The sequence below is a fragment of the Puma concolor genome, chromosome B2 (assembly GCF_028749965.1).
Source record: "Puma concolor isolate L17-30 chromosome B2, mPumCon1.1.hap2, whole genome shotgun sequence".
In the NCBI taxonomy this organism is placed as follows: domain Eukaryota; kingdom Metazoa; phylum Chordata; class Mammalia; order Carnivora; family Felidae; genus Puma; species Puma concolor.
This window is the reverse complement of record NC_141671.1, coordinates 65,188,139-65,208,382: the sequence shown is the minus strand read 5'-3', so window position 1 is coordinate 65,208,382 and position 20,244 is coordinate 65,188,139. Positions and strand designations below refer to the sequence as shown.

Genomic DNA, 20,244 nt, shown 5'->3' with positions numbered 1-20,244 from the left:
CAACTTAACCTCTCTGTGCCTCAGTTTCTTCACCTATAAAATGGAAATGATAGCTCACCAGCCTTAGGTGATTTATCTTTCACTTCTCCCCAGCATGGACTCAGGACCACTTGCAAGGATCTGCTTAATGCCAGTCTTCTTACAGCAATATATTCATCTACCTGCATTTTGTTTCCTCCAGAAGTATGGTTACACAAAAATAAAACAATTCCTTCCTTTTGAAAGGGTAATATAACAGTTTACAATAGTTCCCTGAACATACTCTTCTGAGAAGAAGCAATACATGTTTTCATTAGGTTTAAAACCATATCTAAAAAACCTAACAGACCACAAAATTATTTAGGGTACTTATGCTAGAATATTCCTTCCTTCTGCCCTTCTCTCTGGAAAAACATCCTCCTGATCTGGTCAATGCACAGTTCACAGGACACTGGTGGTTTTCCAGGGCCACAGCTGCTATGTCTGGCATTTAGTCAGCACATTTCCAAATTTGTTTTATTTCACAGCATATGAACTTTGAAGAAGAGAAATTTCCCTGTAGGAATTTTCTACTTGACAAGTAAGTAGAGTGCTTTTGTGGGGGGTTTATCCTTTAGTTGGTTTCTTTCCAAGAAAGGCTTTTAGAAGCAAAAAACTTAGAAAACAAGAGAATATATTCATCTCACTCATCATATAAAATTTGAATGTATATGTTACTAGAAAATTAAGTAGGGGGAGCTGCCTGGATGGCTCAGTTGGTTGAGCGTCTGACTCTTGGTTTTGGCTCAGGTCATGATCTCATGGTTTGTGGGTCCAAGCCCTGTGTCAGGCTCCACACCGACAGTGCAGAGCCTGCTTGGGATTCTCTCTCTCTCCCTCTCTCTCTGCCCCTCCCCATTCTCTCTCTCTCTCTCTCTCTCAATAAAGGAAGGAAGGAAGGAAGGAAGGAAGGAAGGAAGGAAGGAAGGAAGGAAGGAAGGAAGAAGGTTATGTATTCATAACTACATCTAACTAGCACTGTCAACTCATTTACACTTGGCCATTGTGAAAATAAGTTAAAGTGTGTATTTCCTGAAACACAAGCATGAGTGAGAAAACTTTAAAACTTGCCCAAAGCTATTTCCTTTCCAATTAAGAAAAATTGAGGGAACCTGTATCTATTCCTCTATACACTTTGGAATTTAAAATTATTTAAAATAAAACTATGAAATGTTTAGGCAGAAATTTCCCCAGATTAAAATGAGTAAGCATAATTTTATTTAAATATATTTAAAAATATTTAAATATACCCTGGGCTAGATTTTCATGACCAAGATCATACTGATTCTTTGCATGACGCCTTTTAGAGCACTGAGGACCCGATTCTCTCAGATACCTTCCATGGTCCACCCCAGCCACACATACCCCTCTGTGCCTGACAGGCCTGCTGTTCAAAGCCTCCTGGCAAGGGGGGCCAGCTATGCTGCAGGGCACATGCAGTGCATGGACAACCACAAGATAGAAACCCTGCAGGAGGGCTTTCTACCTCTGGTGGCAGACTGAACTGAAACCTGTAAGGTCACGTTTAACACCAGCAATTTATGATTCTTCTCAAGCATTACGCTTAGAGCATTTGCTCAACCTTGAGGATTCTATTCTCAGATGGGGTTTTCTACAAAAAAAAGAAAAAAGCAAAAAGCGCTACTGGATGGAAGTATTAGTCTGGGGGGGATTATCCTAACCAACAGCTAAGCAGTCTGTCCGTTTCTATCATGTAAAACTAAGCAGCAATACACACACACACACACACACACACACACACACACACACACACACAAATAAATTTAAAAAATAAAAAAAATTTAAAAATGGAGACTAGCATAACTGCGTAATTCCCAGTCCTAGAATAACTACATAGGTAGAGACCGTGAAGAACACCACCCCCACATGCTCTAGAAACTGATTTAAATTCTCTTCTAACATAGGGGTACACATTCAAGTCAAGATGTTTCTGAGACTGCAGTCTGCTTCGAGTCTAGAGCATTCAGGGATTTTCAGTCTGGCCCTTAGTGAAAAGGAACCTTAATTAAGACATTAGGTAATTTCCAAGACTAGTAGGTAAGTGATAACCAAGTATCTGACCCCCTTCTGGTATTAGAGAGTAAAACACTGAATAAATCATATTTGTACAGGCTTCAAACTAGAATACCTAAATATGAAGCAGTTCTTGCAGGTACAATCAAGAATATAAGGCAGAGATCAGCAAACTACAGCCCACTGCCTATTTTTAAATATTTCTGAACACAGTCATGCTCAATTGTTTATATATGTGCTTATAGCTACTTACATATTACAAAGTGGTTGTGGAGACCATGTAGCTTACAAAGCCAAAATATTTGGCCCTTTTCATAAAAATTTCACTAACCCTTGCTATAAAGCAGATAGAGAGCATTTTATGTTTGACCTTGGGACGGAGAGTAGATCAGGAAAGGTGAGCTGAAGAAAATAGGTTTAGCTTGAGTCAGTAAGTTGAAAAGAAGAACATGGACTCACCAAAGTGTCATTCAAAAGGAAGATCAAATTACTAAAAAATGATCTTAATGATTACCCTATTATGAGATTAAAAGTGATCCTGAATACAAACAATAAACTTTAGGATTCATGGACCCTCTGTGGGTGTGTAACTAAACTATGTGAGGGTTTTCTGTGTATTTTCTGCAAGTGCTTCAAGTTAATGCCTGTTCCAGTCTCATTCACATGAGCATATACTGTCATGTCTCCATGACCATAAATCATACTTCAAGACACCTGCTTCTACTCCCCCACCATGTTTCAATTAACAAGGGAAAACCAGAGTCCATGAGGGGAGAGTGGCATGCTTACCTTGGGCAGCAGAAAAATAGTCTGCTGCCCAAAGTAGATACCAATAATCAATCCTGATTTAGAATCACTGTTTTGAGCTAGAAGAGACCTTTGATTCTCTGTGGTCTCCTAGAGTTTCACAAACTCATCAAATGCCATGCATAACAAAGCTTTAAAAAAAAAAGAAAGTATTTTTAAAAAGAACTTAAGAAGTTGATAAACCAGCAAGACTGAAGAGGTGTTTGTATTCTGAGTAGGACACCCGTCATTTTCTGCTACAAAAAAAAATCCATCAGCAAAATATCCCTCTTTCTGACCTTATCTCCTATCGCTGCCACCTTTGGAACTCTTCCAGTATATGATCTAAAACTGTCAGTCACCAGCAAAATCCCCTACATATATATCCTTAACTTCTTCTTCAAACATTCCCTCACTTTCCTGGCCTAAATGAACCTTGGCTCTCCCCTAAAGACACCATTTACTGAAGCTCTCCACTGTCGAAAACAGAGCTGTCTCAGGAAACTCACAGACCATGAGTGAGAGAAATAAATGTTAACTGATAGAAACCAAGGAGATTTTGGAGTTGTTTGCTGTGTGGCAAGGGCGGCTATCACAGAAAGTGATACCAGAAGAGGGGTGCTGCCATCACCAAACCCCAAAATCTGTGGTACTGGCTTTGAGACTGGGTGGCAGAGGACGGGGAAACACTTATAGGATCTTGAAAAATGGAGACACGATATGTGCAGTGCAAGAGTTGGTAAGCAGTCCCCAGCAGTCACCAGGAAGATGGGAAACACATCAAATGAAGTTCTAGCAGAGATGCCCTAGTTGACGCACAGACCTGGAGAGGAAGAAAAATCGTACTGATGTACACTGCTGAGCTCTGGAGGTTATTTACTATACAACAGTACTGCAGCCATAGTTGAGTATTTAAGGCCAGTCACCCCATTTGTCCACTAGATCCCAATGGCTATTCAAGACATTGCTGTAGCAATTTTTCTGTCCTGAATCAGCAGATTTTCCTGTCCTACAGGTTCATTCCAAAAGGTAAACATCCTATAATTTCAGCAAATCATATTGGCTCCATCTTCAAAATATATCCAGAACCTGATTGCTACTTTTTGGAGAAGTGAATAAAGTACTGCACCAAAAATGGCAGTTGAGGCTAAAACAAGCTCTTGTCTCTAGCTTAGAGACCCCTCCTCAGGATTCTTTTTCCTTTGTTCGCTGTGCGCATGAAAACCCCCACAGATATGGAAACTGACAACTATAAATTACCCTTCCCTGCTTGCATTCGGCGCTCAGATCTTTCGAGAAACGGTCTCCTCTGAGCCCTCTGGTGTTAAATAAATCTCCGATCCACCAAGATCTCTGAGTGCCGTTTGGTTTTTCTGCCGGCATACCAGCCTGGTTCCGTAACAAATTTGGTTCCCTGACCAGGAAACCCAACCATGCTGGCCCATAGCTGCCACCGGTTTGGGAGAATGGCAAGGCAGTGAGGGAATGAGGGATGGCAAGGAAGAGTACATGCCCTGTCTGAATTTCAGCAGTCTTCTTCTCGGTTGCCTCCGGCCGGCCCGCTCCACCATTCCCACCGGACTCGAGGAGACTTGGCAGGTGAGGACCTGGACCCTGCATTGGAAGCAGTAAGGCTGGGGCCCAATCTAGTGAGGCCCACTCACAAATGTGGAAGGGGGACCTGATCACTCCCCGAGGCTTCATAAGTCTCCCAGGTAGGAATTCTATGGGAGGGAATATGATAACCTCTGGTGTGTATGTGAATGTGCAACTCGGTCCAGCTTGCTGCAGAGTTCAATTCTGTGGCTCCACGGGCAGGTGCCCTTGGGGACCCCACGGGCCCACAGAGTCTGAGTGGGCCCGTCTGCTATTCCATCATGGATGGCACTCGGTCTATGGCAATATCAGAGTGGTTTCTGATCATGGGTTGCAGGGCTGGGACCTATGGGGCTGAGCGTCACCTGGGTTCCTTCGGGACATGGCCAGGCAGGCATCTGGCTGGTCTCCTCATTGGAGGGGGTGCCCTGTCTCTCTGTCTTTGTGACTCTGCCTCACGGGAGCATTATGGGGTCAGGATGGAGCAAGGAGAACCAGGCAAAGGTTTTAGGAGCTTTATCCGGAGACTCACCCCGGGAGCCAAAGAAGCAACCCACCGCTCCGCTAATGTTCCCCTCTTCAGGACTCATCAGGCTCCCTTCCCCCTTCCCTGAGCTTGAAACTCCTCCCCTGGTTGGATCTCCACCACTACCAGGTTGCTGCCACCACAGCCGCGCATTTCTCTTCCCTTTCCAGGCCAGAGAACCCTCCCCCACAAGGACTGAAGGCCAGATTGCACCCTCGGCCAGGTGCAGGCACTCTCCAGATGCCAGTCCACATCCGCTGTTATCAAGAGGCTCTCAGGGGGATCAGAGTAGGGGAGGTGAGAAGGCCATAAATATACCCAGAAGCAAAGGGGTAGGCCCAGAGCCTCCTTAGCAAGGGTTCAATGAACCTACTGCAAGGGGAAAGGACATCAAAAAGAATAAGTGTCCCAACCAGGGAAAGTCCCAAAAACCCAGCCGAAATCAGGAGGAACCTGGAGAAGGGGACCTTATTGGTTTGGCCGAGATAGAATCAAACTAAAAGGGACACTGACTCTCCCTCCCTGTTCCTCTGCCTAACAGGTGTGAGGGATTCTCCTTCATTTCCCAGGTTAACAGCCCTAATTGGAGCCAACGGTGGTTAGTGTACCTCGGGACAGGGACTTCAAGGAATGTTCCCAAGCAGTTGCTGCTTCTGCCTCCCGCCCCCCCCCCCCCCCACCATCCCCTCATGCTTCCGCACCAACGTGGGTGTGGTCCTATACCATCCTCAGTGTCTCAGGCACCACTGGTTCCTCCTCCCACCCTCCAAGTCAAAGGAGCAAAGTGCTTTACCCTTGGACCACCATTTCAGATATCTCCACTGGTGCCCCAGATGAAAATTGACAATGGGGAAAAACTGATTGACTTTTAGGCGGACGCAGGTGAAACATATTCAATGTTTAAACTTTTAAGTTTATTGCACCTGTCTTTAAACTTATCAGCAAAAGTCAAACAATCTCATGTTATCTATGTTGCAATTTGTTAATGATAATTAATTTTGTCTGTCTCAAAGTTTTCATGGGTAATTGTTAAGATAACTTTGAAGGTCCTTGGAACCTGAAACTTTCCAAATAGGATGGGATGCTAAAGCTTTGAATATTGCATATAGATATGTGTTTTTAACATCTTATTGCTGAGAAATCAAGGCTATTCCGACCTACTAGAAAACATGCTTTGTACTTAATTGGTTCACAAATTTACCATCTAAAAAAATTCTGATGTAAATACCTCTCAATTGGTTACTAAGTCCTCAATTGGAGACTAAGGTTTCCTAAGAGTTAAAATTCTACTAAATGTAAGACTGATGAAAATAAAGAAAGCAACTCTGTATGTAGGGAAATAGGAGGTATATAAAAAAGATATAAAGAATGGAAATACAGTTTTGTTGAGGGTAAAAGAAAGTAATTTTGTCTTAAATGAGACTGGTTATTTGAAAAGAAATGGCTTTGGGACAAAATATGAAAGCAAAAGAAAGTTGTAGAAGGTTGAGATAAATGGAATTTTAAAAATACACTGATATAAGGTTGAAATTCTGCTCTTCTCCCTGCTCAAATGACAATGTTTTGTTGGATTGTTCATCTGCTCTTTTTTTTTTTTTTTAATTTTTTTTTTTTCAACGTTTATTTATTTTTGGGACAGAGAGAGACAGAGCATGAACGGGGGGAGGGGCAGAGAGAGAGGGAGACACAGAATCGGAAACAGGCTCCAGGCTCTGAGCCATCAGCCCAGAGCCTGACGCGGGGCTCGAACTCACGGACCACGAGATCGTGACCTGGCTGAAGTTGGACGCTTAACCGACTGCGCCACCCAGGCGCCCCGATCTGCTCTTGATAAGACGATGCAAACAAAGGTTTGTCTTCCAGGAAAACCAAAGTTTTAGGTTTCATCTTTATCAGGTCTTTGATTACTTAGTTAAAGCTTCTCAATGTTAAAGGAGCTAGGTTTTTGTAACAACTATATAATGCTATACATTCACCTTTAGGATCATTTATTGCCACCTTGGTTGAATAAATACAGTTTTAAGATTTTTAATGATCTGTAATCCTTTTTAGGATGTACTTATAACTTCCTAAGCTTTTAACAAGCTTCCAGGATTTAAATGGTAAATGAAGTCTTTTTGACCAATTAGACCCTTTTATTTGGGATGCTAATAAGTTCCTTGGAAAAGCACTGTCGTATAATGGTAAACCTTAGGTTGTATTGCACAGGTAAATGCTGTAACTGTCCAAATTTATATGCAATTCCTAAAGTTTTAATGTTTTGGTATAAGGTAATCACTTAATATTCTGATTACCTGAAGTGTTATGTGTCACAGAAATAACCAAATTTCTTTGTCAATTGCATCATAGTGAACTCTCATCAGATCTTTAACAATGTCTATTTCTGAGATTTTGTCATTTATAATTGTTCTTATTCTCTCACAAAACGTGTTTCTTCTTCAAGGAGATTTGTCAAAAGGACTTTGGGGACAAATACGGGTATTCGACATCTCTAAGATTAATACTAAAATGGGTAAGAATTTCCAGAACTGCAAAGCTGCATTCAAATTGAACAAGAAATAGGAACATGGGATTAAATGAACTGAGGAAGATTATAGTTTTGTGATTCTTGTTGAAAATATTGCTGGTTCTCTAACGTTTGCTCTTCCAGATTAAGAAAACTCTCTCTTGAGATATCTATGATATACAGAAATGTCATAAAGTATTCATTTGTAAATGCTTCAGTTTACAAATTTTCTCTGTATATAACTCCTCTGAAATTCAAAAACTCAGTGAGTATTCTTTCTTTCATGGCAATTACAATTGTTTGCATAAATTCAATAAGAATCTGTTCGTCTTGTAACAGGTCACCATTGGAAATACTGGTTATTTTACCAAGACTTTGACTGGAATGTCATATTTGAGAGTGGCATTCATAGACTCAGATATGACCAGACAGCTTTAAGGAACTAAGGTTGGCTTTATGAAACATGGAGCCATAAAACCCCTTGGGAAGGTTGGCCTGATACCTTGCTTACAGAGTTCCCAGCAGCCTCACCAGGTGAGTAAAGAAGGTTACTTCCTGGCAGGTGCAGGAACCTCAGGATATCTTGGGGACTTCATGAAGAGGAATTTGCCCAATTCTGTAAGTATTGTAGGCCTGTCTGACGGCAAGTATTTGGCTTGGCTTCTGGCCTGGAGAGGCTACTAAAAGTTCAACCCAAGATTCCTTATGAAAGGTTCCAGCAAAGCAAACTTTAAAAGATCCTCATGATCAATCGCTATTCTTGCTGAGCTTATGTAAATAATTAGGCTAGATTTGTTAAGACTGGATTTGTTCTACAAATGCATTGGTCTCAATTTGGCTATCTCTGGAGAGGGGGGATATTTAGAGCAAAAAACTGTGTTTCAACAATGCACCATTATGGATGTTAAATTCTAGTTATGATTGCCTTTAAATGTTTGTTGTTTGCCTAAACTAGACAACTTGAGGTAAACTTCAGGAAATTGTCACAGTATTTCATGTATAGGCAATCTTCTGTGCTTGTTATTCTATGGGGATAATAATAAGACCCCATAAACATATAATTATTTAAACAACTGGAAAACAGGATAGACCTCTAAATATGCAAACCCTATCTTCCCTAAACCTGATCTGACAGCTACCAGAAACCCGCCCCTTTTGAAGACTTGGAGGTGGACTCTACAGACATACAACCAAATAGAGGATTCAGTTTCAGGTATCACTCCATGGGTCCATTGCTCCAGAGCTGAGAAGGCCAACTCAGAGGAACCCTCAACCTGGCAAAGTGATCCAGATCCAGTCAACCCACTTAAACTGACCCTCAAAAAGACACTGATCCCTGAGATCTCCAGCCCTGCTCCAGCCACACCCCAGAAGCTGGGTGGCCTGTGCACACAGAAGCTTGAGGACTCAACATGTGGATTCCCAGGGGTTTGGATGCAACTCTGCCAGCCCTTGCCCCTCACTGGTGTCATAGCCCTAATCTTGCTTCTTACTGTTGGGCTGATAGAGACTGTACCAACAAGCTGGACATGGGACAAAAGATGAATGCTGGATCTCACATACCTCCTCTGGATGGGAGGATTATTAAGTATTGCCTGTATATTATGATAACCTCTCTCAACCTCACAACTGCCACTTACCCACTTTTGCCCCCAGGATTGTTACATGACAATAAGGGGGTCAAGGGCATTCAGCACCTTCACCTCCCTCCACAAAGATTGCTACAAAGGAAAAACACCCACTCTCTGTCAGTTACCAAGTGCCCCATGGACTAAGTATTGGACTGTAGAGATAACCCAAAGTGTCAGGAACCCATATCACAATAAGGGCCTCCAGAGAGGGAAGCCAGCTTGCTACACTTACCTTCCTCAATGGGGGATCTCGAACGGGGGAGGGGGTGCAAGACAGGGCCCTTCAAAAAGTTATAAAGGATACCCAGGATAGGGTAATACAAGCCATAAGGGTGACCACTCCCCTGGCAGCCTACCAGGGTTTGAACCTGTCAGCCCTCAATCAAATGCTTACCAATTCCCCACTCCAGCATTGGGCCAACACTACTCTCCAAGTCCTCCAGAAAATAGATAATCACACCCAAACCTGCTGGATGTGCTTGCCCCTCAGCCGGAGGGCTTACTTAGCCACTCCGATCCCTTTGACCAGGGAAGCTCCTGAAAATCTCAAAACCAACACCTCTGTCTTAACTGGACCCCTGGCCACTGAGATACGTCTCACAAATGCCAACAATCTAATCTGTACAGTCCTTGAAGGTATGAATGGTACCTCTCTATGCGAAAGAAATATAACCTTAACGAGGAATACAACCCTATGTTCAACCCCTGGGGTATTCTATCTGTGTTCTAACTCGGCCTACCGATGCTTAGAGGCCAACTGGACTCAGATATGTTATTCCATCTTCGTAACCCCATAGATATCCGTATACACTGAAGATCAGCTCCTAATAGCCTTTAGCCCCAAGTCCTGGGCTAAACGGGCAGTTCTGCTACCCATTCTGATAGGAGCAGGAATTGCGACAGGAATAGGAACCGGAATAGGGGGCAGAGGTTCATCCATAGGACTATTCCACAGACTATCTCAAGAGCTAAATGAAGACATGGAACAGGTGGCAGATTCTCTGGTAACCTTACAAAACCAAATAAACTCTCTGGCGGCAGTGATCCTCCAAAATAGGCAAGCCCTCGACCTCCTCACTTCAGAAAAAGAAGGGAATAGTTACAACTAAGGTTAAGGAACTGAAGGAAAGAATTCAACGTACACAACAGGAAAGTATCAATCAATAGAAAGGATGGGATCTCACAGATTGGGCATCCTGGCTTCCTACCCTGGTGGGGCCCCTCCTCTACATAATTTTACTTGTATCCATTGGCCCCTGTATACTGAATGCCATGGTATGTTTTATTAAAAACACTGTTGCTCACCAAACTACTGCATGTATCTTAGCCTTCCAAGGGTACCAACCTGTAAAACTAAAAGGTGATGCCTGCTAAAAGGTTTTTTTTTTTTTTTTTTTTTTTTTTTTAAAGGCATCAAAGGGGAGAATGTTGGAGAAGTGAATAAATACTGCACCAAAAATGGCGGTTGAAGCTAAAACAAGCTCTGGTCTCTAGCTTAGAGACCCCTCCTCAGGATTCTTTTTCCTTTGTTGGCTGTGTGCGTGAAAACCCCCACAGATATGGAAGCTGACTACTAAAAATTACCCTTCCCACTTGCATTCGGCGCTCAGATCTTTGGAGAAACAGTCTCCTCTGAGCCCGCCAGTGTTAAATAAATCTCCAATCCACCAAGATCTCCAAGTCCTGCTTGGTTTTTCCGCCAGCATACCAGCCTGGTTCCATAACATTTTAACTTCCGATGCCACCACCTACTCTAAGCCAGTGTCATCTCTCATGTGTATTATTCTAACAGTCTTACTGGTTTCCCTGCTTCCAGCCTTGCCCTGCTACAATGTATTCTTTTTTTTTTTTTTTTTTTAATTTATTCTTAACATGGTAGTTACAATAATTCTTAAAATCTTAGGTCAATGTATGTACATTTTTGCTGAAATGTCTCCAATATATTTCCAGGACACTGGGAGTAAAAGCCACAGTCTTGTTACAACCTACTCCACACATTCCTCTCCCCTGTCACTATTCCACTCTGGCTATACAGTCACCCTTGCTGGTCCCTGCACATGATAAGTAAGCCACTACTGCAGAGCCTCTGCACATGATCTTCTCTCCTGCTGGAATGTTCCTGCCCCACACATCCAGACATCCACAACTCCTTCAGGTCTTTGCTCCAGTAAGACTCAGCACCCTCCATGCCCTGGCCACCCTATTTAGAATTACAACTGCTCACTGTTGCTTTATCTATACAACTTACCACAGAAGACCCATAATATACTTTACTTAACTGTTATTCCCTGTTTCCCCAAACAGAATGAATGCTCCAAAAGGTCTAGTACTTTTATCAGTTTTCTTTCATAGCTACCTCCCTAGTGCCTACAATGGTGCCTGGAAACACAGGAGACACTTAATAAATATTTGGTCAATCAATGAATGAATCTGTAGGATAAGGGTCGGGTCTAGCTTATATTTTACATTTCTTTTTTTTTTTTTTTTAAATTTTTTTTTTCAACGTTTTATTTATTTTTGGGACAGAGAGAGACAGAGCATGAACGGGGGAGGGGCAGAGAGAGAGGGACACACAGAGTCGGAAACAGGCTCCAGGCTCTGAGCCATCAGCCCAGAGCCTGATGCGGGGCTCGAACTCCCGGACCGTGAGATCGTGACCTGGCTGAAGTCGGACGCTTAACCGACTGAGCCACCCAGGCGCCCCTTATATTTTACATTTCTAAGTTATAAACCAGGCACTTAGACTGGAAAGGAAATTCTACAATGAAGACAAAGATGCATATAGTTTTAGTCAGATATTTCCTTACCTTGGAATTAAGTCTTTTTTTCTTTTCTCTCATTTACAGAAAAGAAAATAAAATACATAAATTATACAGACTAGAATTCAACATAATTATTTCAGAGCCCCTGGACTGAAGCCCTATTTTCAAAATTACAGTTATACATACTACTTACTTTCACCATCACAGAAAATTTTTACCTATTGGGATATATTTATTTGCACACTATACCAGTTTCCTAAGAAATGAATAAAACATTCAATTGTAATTTTTAAAAGAGAAAACAATTTACTAAGAACAAAGCTCAAGTTTTAGAAAAGTAGTGAATGAAGTTCAACTAAGTATCCTTCTTTTTTTGTTGTTAATCTTTCTCCAAACTAAAAAAAAAATCTTTTACATTAATTACTGCTGAAGGCTCAGATATTACTAAAAATAACCATTTATTTAAAGCTATTTTTGTAGGAAGAGAAGAAAGATATCAAAAGAGCTGACAGTATTTGTAGATAAGTACAATGTTAGCATTCCTTGAAGGGAAGCCTGCTTACTTACCAGGCAGACAACATGTATCTGTCAGTCATAAGAATAAATACGACATTCAATTAAAATGAGCACTTCTTATTGTCATCAAATATATGAAATGAATGTACCCACTAGATCTAGGTATAAAGAGCATCACTTCAGTTAACCAAAATTAAATTTTATTTTAAACCTGCATATATTATAATAAGGCTACCCCATAATCATTATGCTAAGGGAATCCCCCAACAAAACTAAATAAAGAGAAGTGGGGGTGAGAGGGAAAGAGGAGAAAAAGAATCCTTACTCTTTATTTTAAATGTTGAAATGTCAGTGTACTAAGCCTTTGAAGATTTCTTTGATATCTCTTCCTTCCCCAAGGAACTCATTACTTGTATTTCAGCCGAGACAGTGCTGACAGATACTAGCTCTCTTATTAAAGACTTCCCTTTTTGTGGGAACTGAATACACTGATCATACCATTTTCAAATTCAGTTAACAGGTATATTTTGGCACACTAATGATAAAGCTATTATATTCATTTCAAGTAAAGACCTCAATTATTTTGTAACTCTTAAGGTGGTTTGTATCTTTTACTACTTACCAAGTCCTAAAAGATCAACAGTGGGCTCTGCAGTTTTTTTAGGGCTGGTACTTTTTTTAGGCTCCAACTGCTGATCTTCTTTCTTCTGCAGCTTTAAAACAAATAATCAGATTTACAAATTTTTCTTAAATAAGTTGAACAAGCCTTTTAAGCCCCAATTAATCATGCATATTTTTGATATTGTGTAATGAAGTATATGAAGCATAGAGTAATGAAGCCCAGAGAATTTCTTATTGCATAAAAAAAGTAAGCATGATCACTGAGCCTGAAATGACAAACCTTACATATTAGGATCCCAAATAGTAAATATACACTTTCAATCTTAATGTAATTATTCTTAATCGTTCAAATCCTTTGTATGAAATTACACTTTAAAAACAATTTTTTTAATGTTCATTTTTGAGAGAGAGAGACACACACAAAGCGCGAGCGGGGCAGAGAGAGAGAGAGAGAGAGAGAGAGGGAGAGCGAGAGAGAGCGAGAGCAAGAGAGCGAGAGCGAGAGCAAGAGAGCGAGAGAGAGAGAGAGAGAGAGAGAGAGAGAGGCACGGAGACACAGAATTCAAAGCAGGCTCCAGGCTCAGAGCTGTCAGCACAGAGTCCCACATGGGGTTTGAACTCACGGACTGCGAGATCATGACCTGAGCCAAAGTCGCATGCTTAACTGAGCCACCCAGGCGCCCCAAAATTACACCTTTTTGAAAAAGAATTGCATTTCCTATCATTTGCTAGCTACTGTTAATGCACTCTATTAGCAGATGCTGGACAGGCCTCAGAATCTTCATGAGCACACTGTTATTCCCCTCCTTCACAGTGCCGACATGTGAGACACCTCTGTACCAAGAAAAGCCTGATGAAATACTACCTGATATATTTTCTCCTGACTCTACACTATCAGCTACATTTTAAATGTAATGTTCTTCCAGTTCTCAGAAGCCGAAGTCAGTTACACATTCTAAACTTTATCTTTCTCATTTACACAGAAATGTTGTGTAGGACAGACATATATCTACTACATTCTCAACTCAAAAGCCTCTTTTTCCACTTTTTTTAAATGTAGATATAATTGGCATATAACATTATATTAGTTTCAGGTGCACAACATAAAATGATTCCATATTTGTATACATTATGAAATGATTACCATAGTAAATGTAGTTAACATCCAACACCATATACAGTTACAGAATTTTCTTTCTTAAGATGAAAACTTTTAAGACCTACTCTCTTGGCGACTTTCAAATAAATAATACGGTATTATTAACTATAGTTACCATTCTGTACATTACACCCATAGGAATTATTTATTTTATAAGTGGAAGTTTGTACCTTTTAACCCTCTTCACCCATTCTGTCCACCTTCCACCCCCACCCCTGCCTCTAGCAACTACCCATCTGTTACATGATCTGTTCCAAGATCTGATCCAGGATCTTGTTTGTTTGTTTGTTTGTTTTTTTAGATTCTACATATAAGTGAGATTACATGACAGGTGTTTTTCTCTGACTTATATATTACACATAGCATAATGCCCTCAAGGTTCATCCAAATTATCACAAATGGCAAGATTTCATTCTATTTTTTGGCTGAATAATATTCCATTAAATATACAGCCTACCTCTCTTAAACCAAGAAAGTAAAACATTTATTCATTCACTCACATTTATTTCTCAAACTATCCCCATAAAATCATTTCTTCTGCAACTACCTAAAGAATTCATAACTTGTTCCATGAGTGCATTTTTGTTAGCTAGACAGATATATAATTTCTAAGAACATATATCTACACTTAACTTGTTTTTAGTCACTACTGTCTCTTCAGAATTATTTATTATATTATATACTTAAGTAACCTACCATCCCAAGTATCAATGCTTTAATAAGCTTCTCAAACACAGAATTATCAGCCTGTAATAATACATAATTCTCAGAGGTTTAACATAATCCATTTCACATTCTTTTTTATTTTTCCCTTCCAATATTGGTAAGACTTACCTTGTATATAGCAAAGTAATTTGAAAGAAAGCATAGTTTATAGTAACCAAGGAGGCAACTCCTTCCAACTAAATACTTAAACTGCTAGAACTTCCTTCCTTCCCTTTTTTTCTTCCTGGACAACTTGCATTGAATGTATAAGCACTCAACACTTCAAGAAAACCTGAGGATTAAGTGGCCAGAAAGCACTCAAACTTCAAATACTCCCAAGTAGGTTCTAGCAGCTTCCTCATGTAGGTCTTCATTGATCTTCACTCATACCCCTCTGTCTGGAATACTCTAGATGTTGAGATATACATGTCTTATGCTTAGCAGGTACATAAAAATCTAATTCCTGATTTAACTGAAAATCAGAAAGCCTTAAAGTTGAAAATAAACTTAAATAATCTAGCCAAACTCATTCACTTTGCAGATTAATTGAGGTTCAGATATTACATGCCAAATAGGGAAAGAGTAGTAACTAAAGCTTATTTTTTGTCCCTCAATTTACAATTGTTTCTTTGATTATTTCCCTGAAACTTCTTCCCTGCAAAGAAGCATGGAATAAACCTGTGAGGGACTCCTTCCTATTTACTTTCTACATTCTAATAATGTGGCATTTTTTTTCAGGCCAAAATGACTTCTTTTTTGGTTTATGAGTTATTTTCCCACCAAATTAGAACTACCTTTTAAAATATTGCTGAGTATGGGGTGCCTGGGTAGTTCAGTAGGTTAAGCATCTGACTTCAGCTCAGGTCATGATCTCACAGTTTTGTGAGTTCAAGCCCCACATTTGGCTCTTGGCTGCAGGGCAGAGCCCACTTCAGATCCTCTGTATCCCTCTCTCTCTCTGCTCCTCTCCTGCTTCTTACTCTCTCTCAAAAATAAACAAATGTTTTTTAAAAAGTTTTTTAAAAAATAACAAAAATTGCTGAGTATGCAATTACTCATTGTTTAGAAAGCAGGGAAAAGCCAAATCAAACAAAAAAGAGATCCTCTGGTAATCCTGACTCCCATCCTCAGAACTACTGAAAAAAGTTTGGAAAATATCTTTTCCTTCCAGATGTCACACATCTATATGTGTCCCAAGAATTTTCGTCTTTTGATTGCAATTGAATCATAATTTAAATGGGTGTTTATCAACCCATCTCCACAGAAAACTATATAATACTGAATATGTGTAGAGTTGTGCAGGGTAAAGAGAAACATAAAGGTAAAAATAAGGGGCATATCCTAAATACAGATTATTAAACTGCAGACATGGCCTACTATTGGGTTTTGACACCAAATTTATGGATAACAACTAGAAGGGTTTTTGGCATTTAAAAAGGTGAAACAGAAAACAAGAGTGCACTGTACACAGTAAAGTATTCATGAATTATTTTGTATATTTGTGTACATATGTGAACACACGCAGCCCGGACCATAATGTAACACGTATTTCTTACCAGAATCACAAGCTGAGAAACACTGCTCTAAATATTGTCTGCTCCTTTGCTCCTACAGCGGGTCAACCTATATGAGTAAGGAATGTCTACGCCCTAAACCTTACCAACTACTCTAAATAGAAGTGGTTACTCCAGATGGATTTCAACAACTCTTACAGTTGGCATCTCATAGGTTGTCCCACAAGTTAAAAAGGCAAAAGGGTCGATCACTTTAAAAACTATCTTGTATAGGGCACCTGGGTGGCTCAGTCAGTTAACCGTCCAACTTTGACTCAGGTCATAATCTCATGGTTTGTGAGTTTGAGCCTTGCATTGGGCTCTGTGCTGACAGCTCAGAGCCTGGAGCCTGCTTTGGATTCTGTATCTCCCTCTCTCTCTGCCCCTCCCCTGCCCACGCTCTGTCTCTGTCTCTCAAAAAATAAATAAATGTTAAAAAAAAAATTAGGGGTGCCTGGGTGGCTCAGTTGGTTGAGCATCCAACTTCTGCTCAGGTCATGATCTCGCGGTCCATGAGTTCGAGTCCCGTGTTGGGCTCTGTGCTGACAGCTTAGAGCCTGGAGCCTGCTTTCGATTCTGTGTCTCCTTCTCTCTCTGCCCCTACCCAAATCATGATCTGTCTCTCTCTCTGTCAAAAATAAACATTAAAAAAAAATTTTTTTTAATTAAAAAAAACCTATCTGGTATTTCTTCATTTTAAAATTATGCTGAAGCAGTATCATGAAACACTGATATGTGGCAGAGATAATTTGAGATCACTCTTTTATATCTTCATAGTAATCCAAGTACTGCCTTATATAGATTAGTGAGACCTACAAAGATTGAACGCAGATGATACTCTGTTCATAAATGTAAACTTAAGAAATTAACCTCATTTCTAAACTTAAAAAAAGGTGGGGGGTGCCTGGGTGGTTCAGTTGGTTAAGCATCCAACTCTTGGTTTTGGCTCAGGTCATGATCTCATGGTTCATGGGTTCAAGCCCCACATCAGGCTCCACACGGATGGCGAGGAGCCTGCTTGGGATTCTCTCTCTCCCTCTCTTTGCCCTTCCCTGCTGTGCTCTCTCTTTCTCTCTCACTCTCAAATAAACAACAGCAACAAAAAAGAAATTAACCTAATTTTTAAAATTTTGAAACCTATTAAGAGAAAATTCAAGGGTACACCAAAGTATCAATATCCATAGATAAGAAATCTTGCGGGGCGCCTGGGTGGCTCAGTCGGTTAAGCAGCCGACTTCGGCTCAGGTCATGATCTCGTGGTCCGTGAGTTCGAGCCCCGCGTTGGGCTCTGTGCTGACAGCTCAGAGCCTGGAGCCTGTTTCAGATTCTGTGTCTCCCTCTCTCTGACCCTCCCCCGTTCATGCTCTGTCTCTCTCTGTCTCAAAAATAAATGTTAAAAAAAAAAAATTAAAAAAAAAAAAAAAAAGAAATCTTGAAATTATAGCCAGGATAATATTTAATTTTTTTTTTAATGTTTGTTTATTTTTGAGAGAGAGACAGAGCACGGACAGGGGAGAAGCAGAGAGGTAGGGAGCCACAGAATCAGAAGTAGGCTCCAGGCTCTGAGCTGTCAGCACAGAGCTTGACGTGGGGCTTGAATTCACAAACTGCGAGATCACGAGCTGAGCCGAAGTCAGATGCTTAACCAACTGAGCCACCCAGGCACCCATAGCCAGGATAATATTTAATCTTTCAGAGCTACATATCCATAAAATATATTAATTTTATATTCAATGTCTCTGAGTGACTTTCTGAAAATAACTGAAAATTAATTCTCATTTATACTTATAATTATGTTTATAGATCTTTGTGTAAACTGATAGAAATAAAGTATTCATTTTCCTTGGATGAATTATAATATCTAAGAAATACAGACTTGAAGGACAAAAACATTTTTGCTTATATAGTGCTATTAAAAGGGTTTAAAAAAAAACCTCTAAAAAATCCTCTAAATTATACAGTCCTCTAAAAGACTCAATCTTTCAAAAAACACAAACTAATAATACCTAGGTCTTGCATTTTATTCCATGATAATGTATATTTAAGCCCAATAACATCACCAATAAATTGAGAGGCAAACCCTATTTCAAGGAGGCTCTACTTATAGCCATGATTTAATATCATGTCCACTGCTACGGCTCCTTGACACACATTCTAAAAGCTGACAAGACACTCAGTTTTTGACTTTAGAGGAAGATTACGGAAGGCCTCAGACACTGAACTAGGAAGAGAGTGTCAAAATAAATAAATCTCCTTTCTTCACCATAAAGCATAATCTAGCATTTCAAAAATGAAACATTTAAAATTATCAAGAACAAATCTCAAGAAGTAAGATAGGAAGTTAGGAATAGTTTTTTCCTTCTCCCTCATTACAACATTCACATTAACAAGGCAATGTGATGGCTTTTAGATAGCCAGGATTTATCAAGAAAGAAGCAAAAGCACCCTATGTTTATCCTAAAAACACCAACTTCATTGCCACTCTGAAGTCTACTTAGTTTCTACAGCAAAACCTATTTTTCACTCTCTTTATATAAAAGAATTTATATGTATATACATACATATGTATATCTATCTATCTCACCAGACTAATGTTAGAGAAGAACTATAAGTGGATTCCCAAAATGTATTCCAGTTAAACATTTTGGTTAACAAACAGGTGTATAAATGATTATGCCTTCCTGACAATCTGTTCTAAAATGAAAAAAATCTTTAAGAATGTATCTGATTTCTACCAGCTTTACATTATAACACTATTTATACTAAACTTACATTTAACACTAAGTACTATTTATCAAGTATTTTCAGGTAACAAAGATAATAAATAAATCTTAAAAATATTAATACACAAATTATTAATTTGTCCTTTTGTTCTACAGCATACCAATTCTGTTGTACTTTGCAAAGAATAACAAGATGATATTATTAAAATATTTGAAATGTAGCTATCATATAAAGCATGTAATTTCCTGAAGCCAAATTTTAGAAGATTTAAGAATAAAAATGCTATTGGGGCACCTGGGTATCTCAGTTGGTTAAAGCATCCAACTTTTGATTTTGGCTCAGGTCATTATTTCTAGGCTCATGAGATCGAGTCCTGCCTCAGACTCTGCACTGATAGCACAAAGCCTGCTTGGGATTCTCTTTTTTTCTTTTTCAAAATAAATAAGCATTTTTAAAAAAAGAATAATAATGCTATTATCTTGTTAGGATTTGGGGGCAAGGATATAATAAAGGGTGATAATAGTAAATCAAGACCTTGCCAACCCCCTTTTCCTTCATGTAACTGTCACTGCTTTGATTATTTCACATTTACCTTAGACATATCAATCAGTATGTACAGAATCAATCCACTGTAAATTCTCCTGCTACTAAAAACATCACATATGGAATTTGCCTTTTAATAAGTGAGAAATGCAGTCAACTGTCAATGAATAAAATTAGGCAACTTAAAATTTATTAAACAAAATTTTCTAACAAGCAAGAATACTGATCTACTTAGATAAAGAAATTTTATAAGTTCCTTAGACTCATATTAAGCAGATGTCTCATTCAAATGATCAAAACCTTTATTAGCAGAAGCTTCACCAGCCTATTTTTTTAGAACTTATAACACTACTCCACAGGTTATAAATGCATTAAAAAAAGACTTAATTTCCAACTCCTACACTTACCACCTTTTTAAATAACAGAAATAACAGCTGAGCTCCTAGAAAGTGATTTACTATGCTTTAGTGACCAATAATTTATCTATTAATGTAGATAATAGCATTAATACATATTATAAGAATACGGAAGCTATACAATTTTCTAGGTTCTATAAGTAATTAA

General features: G+C 39.4%; 1 protein-coding gene across 6 annotated transcripts in view; it reads right to left on the bottom strand.

Moving 5' to 3' along the window:
* Positions 1-20,244, bottom strand: part of SMAP1 (small ArfGAP 1) — a 251,040-nt gene that overhangs the window by 20,205 nt on the left and 210,591 nt on the right. For all 6 annotated transcript variants that reach the window (XM_086707184.1, XM_086707188.1, XM_025925397.2 and 3 more), the window contains one exon: positions 12,998-13,088. In XM_086707184.1, coding sequence (XP_086563310.1) covers positions 12,998-13,088 — 91 coding nt within the window. The remainder of the gene's footprint in view (positions 1-12,997; positions 13,089-20,244) is intronic.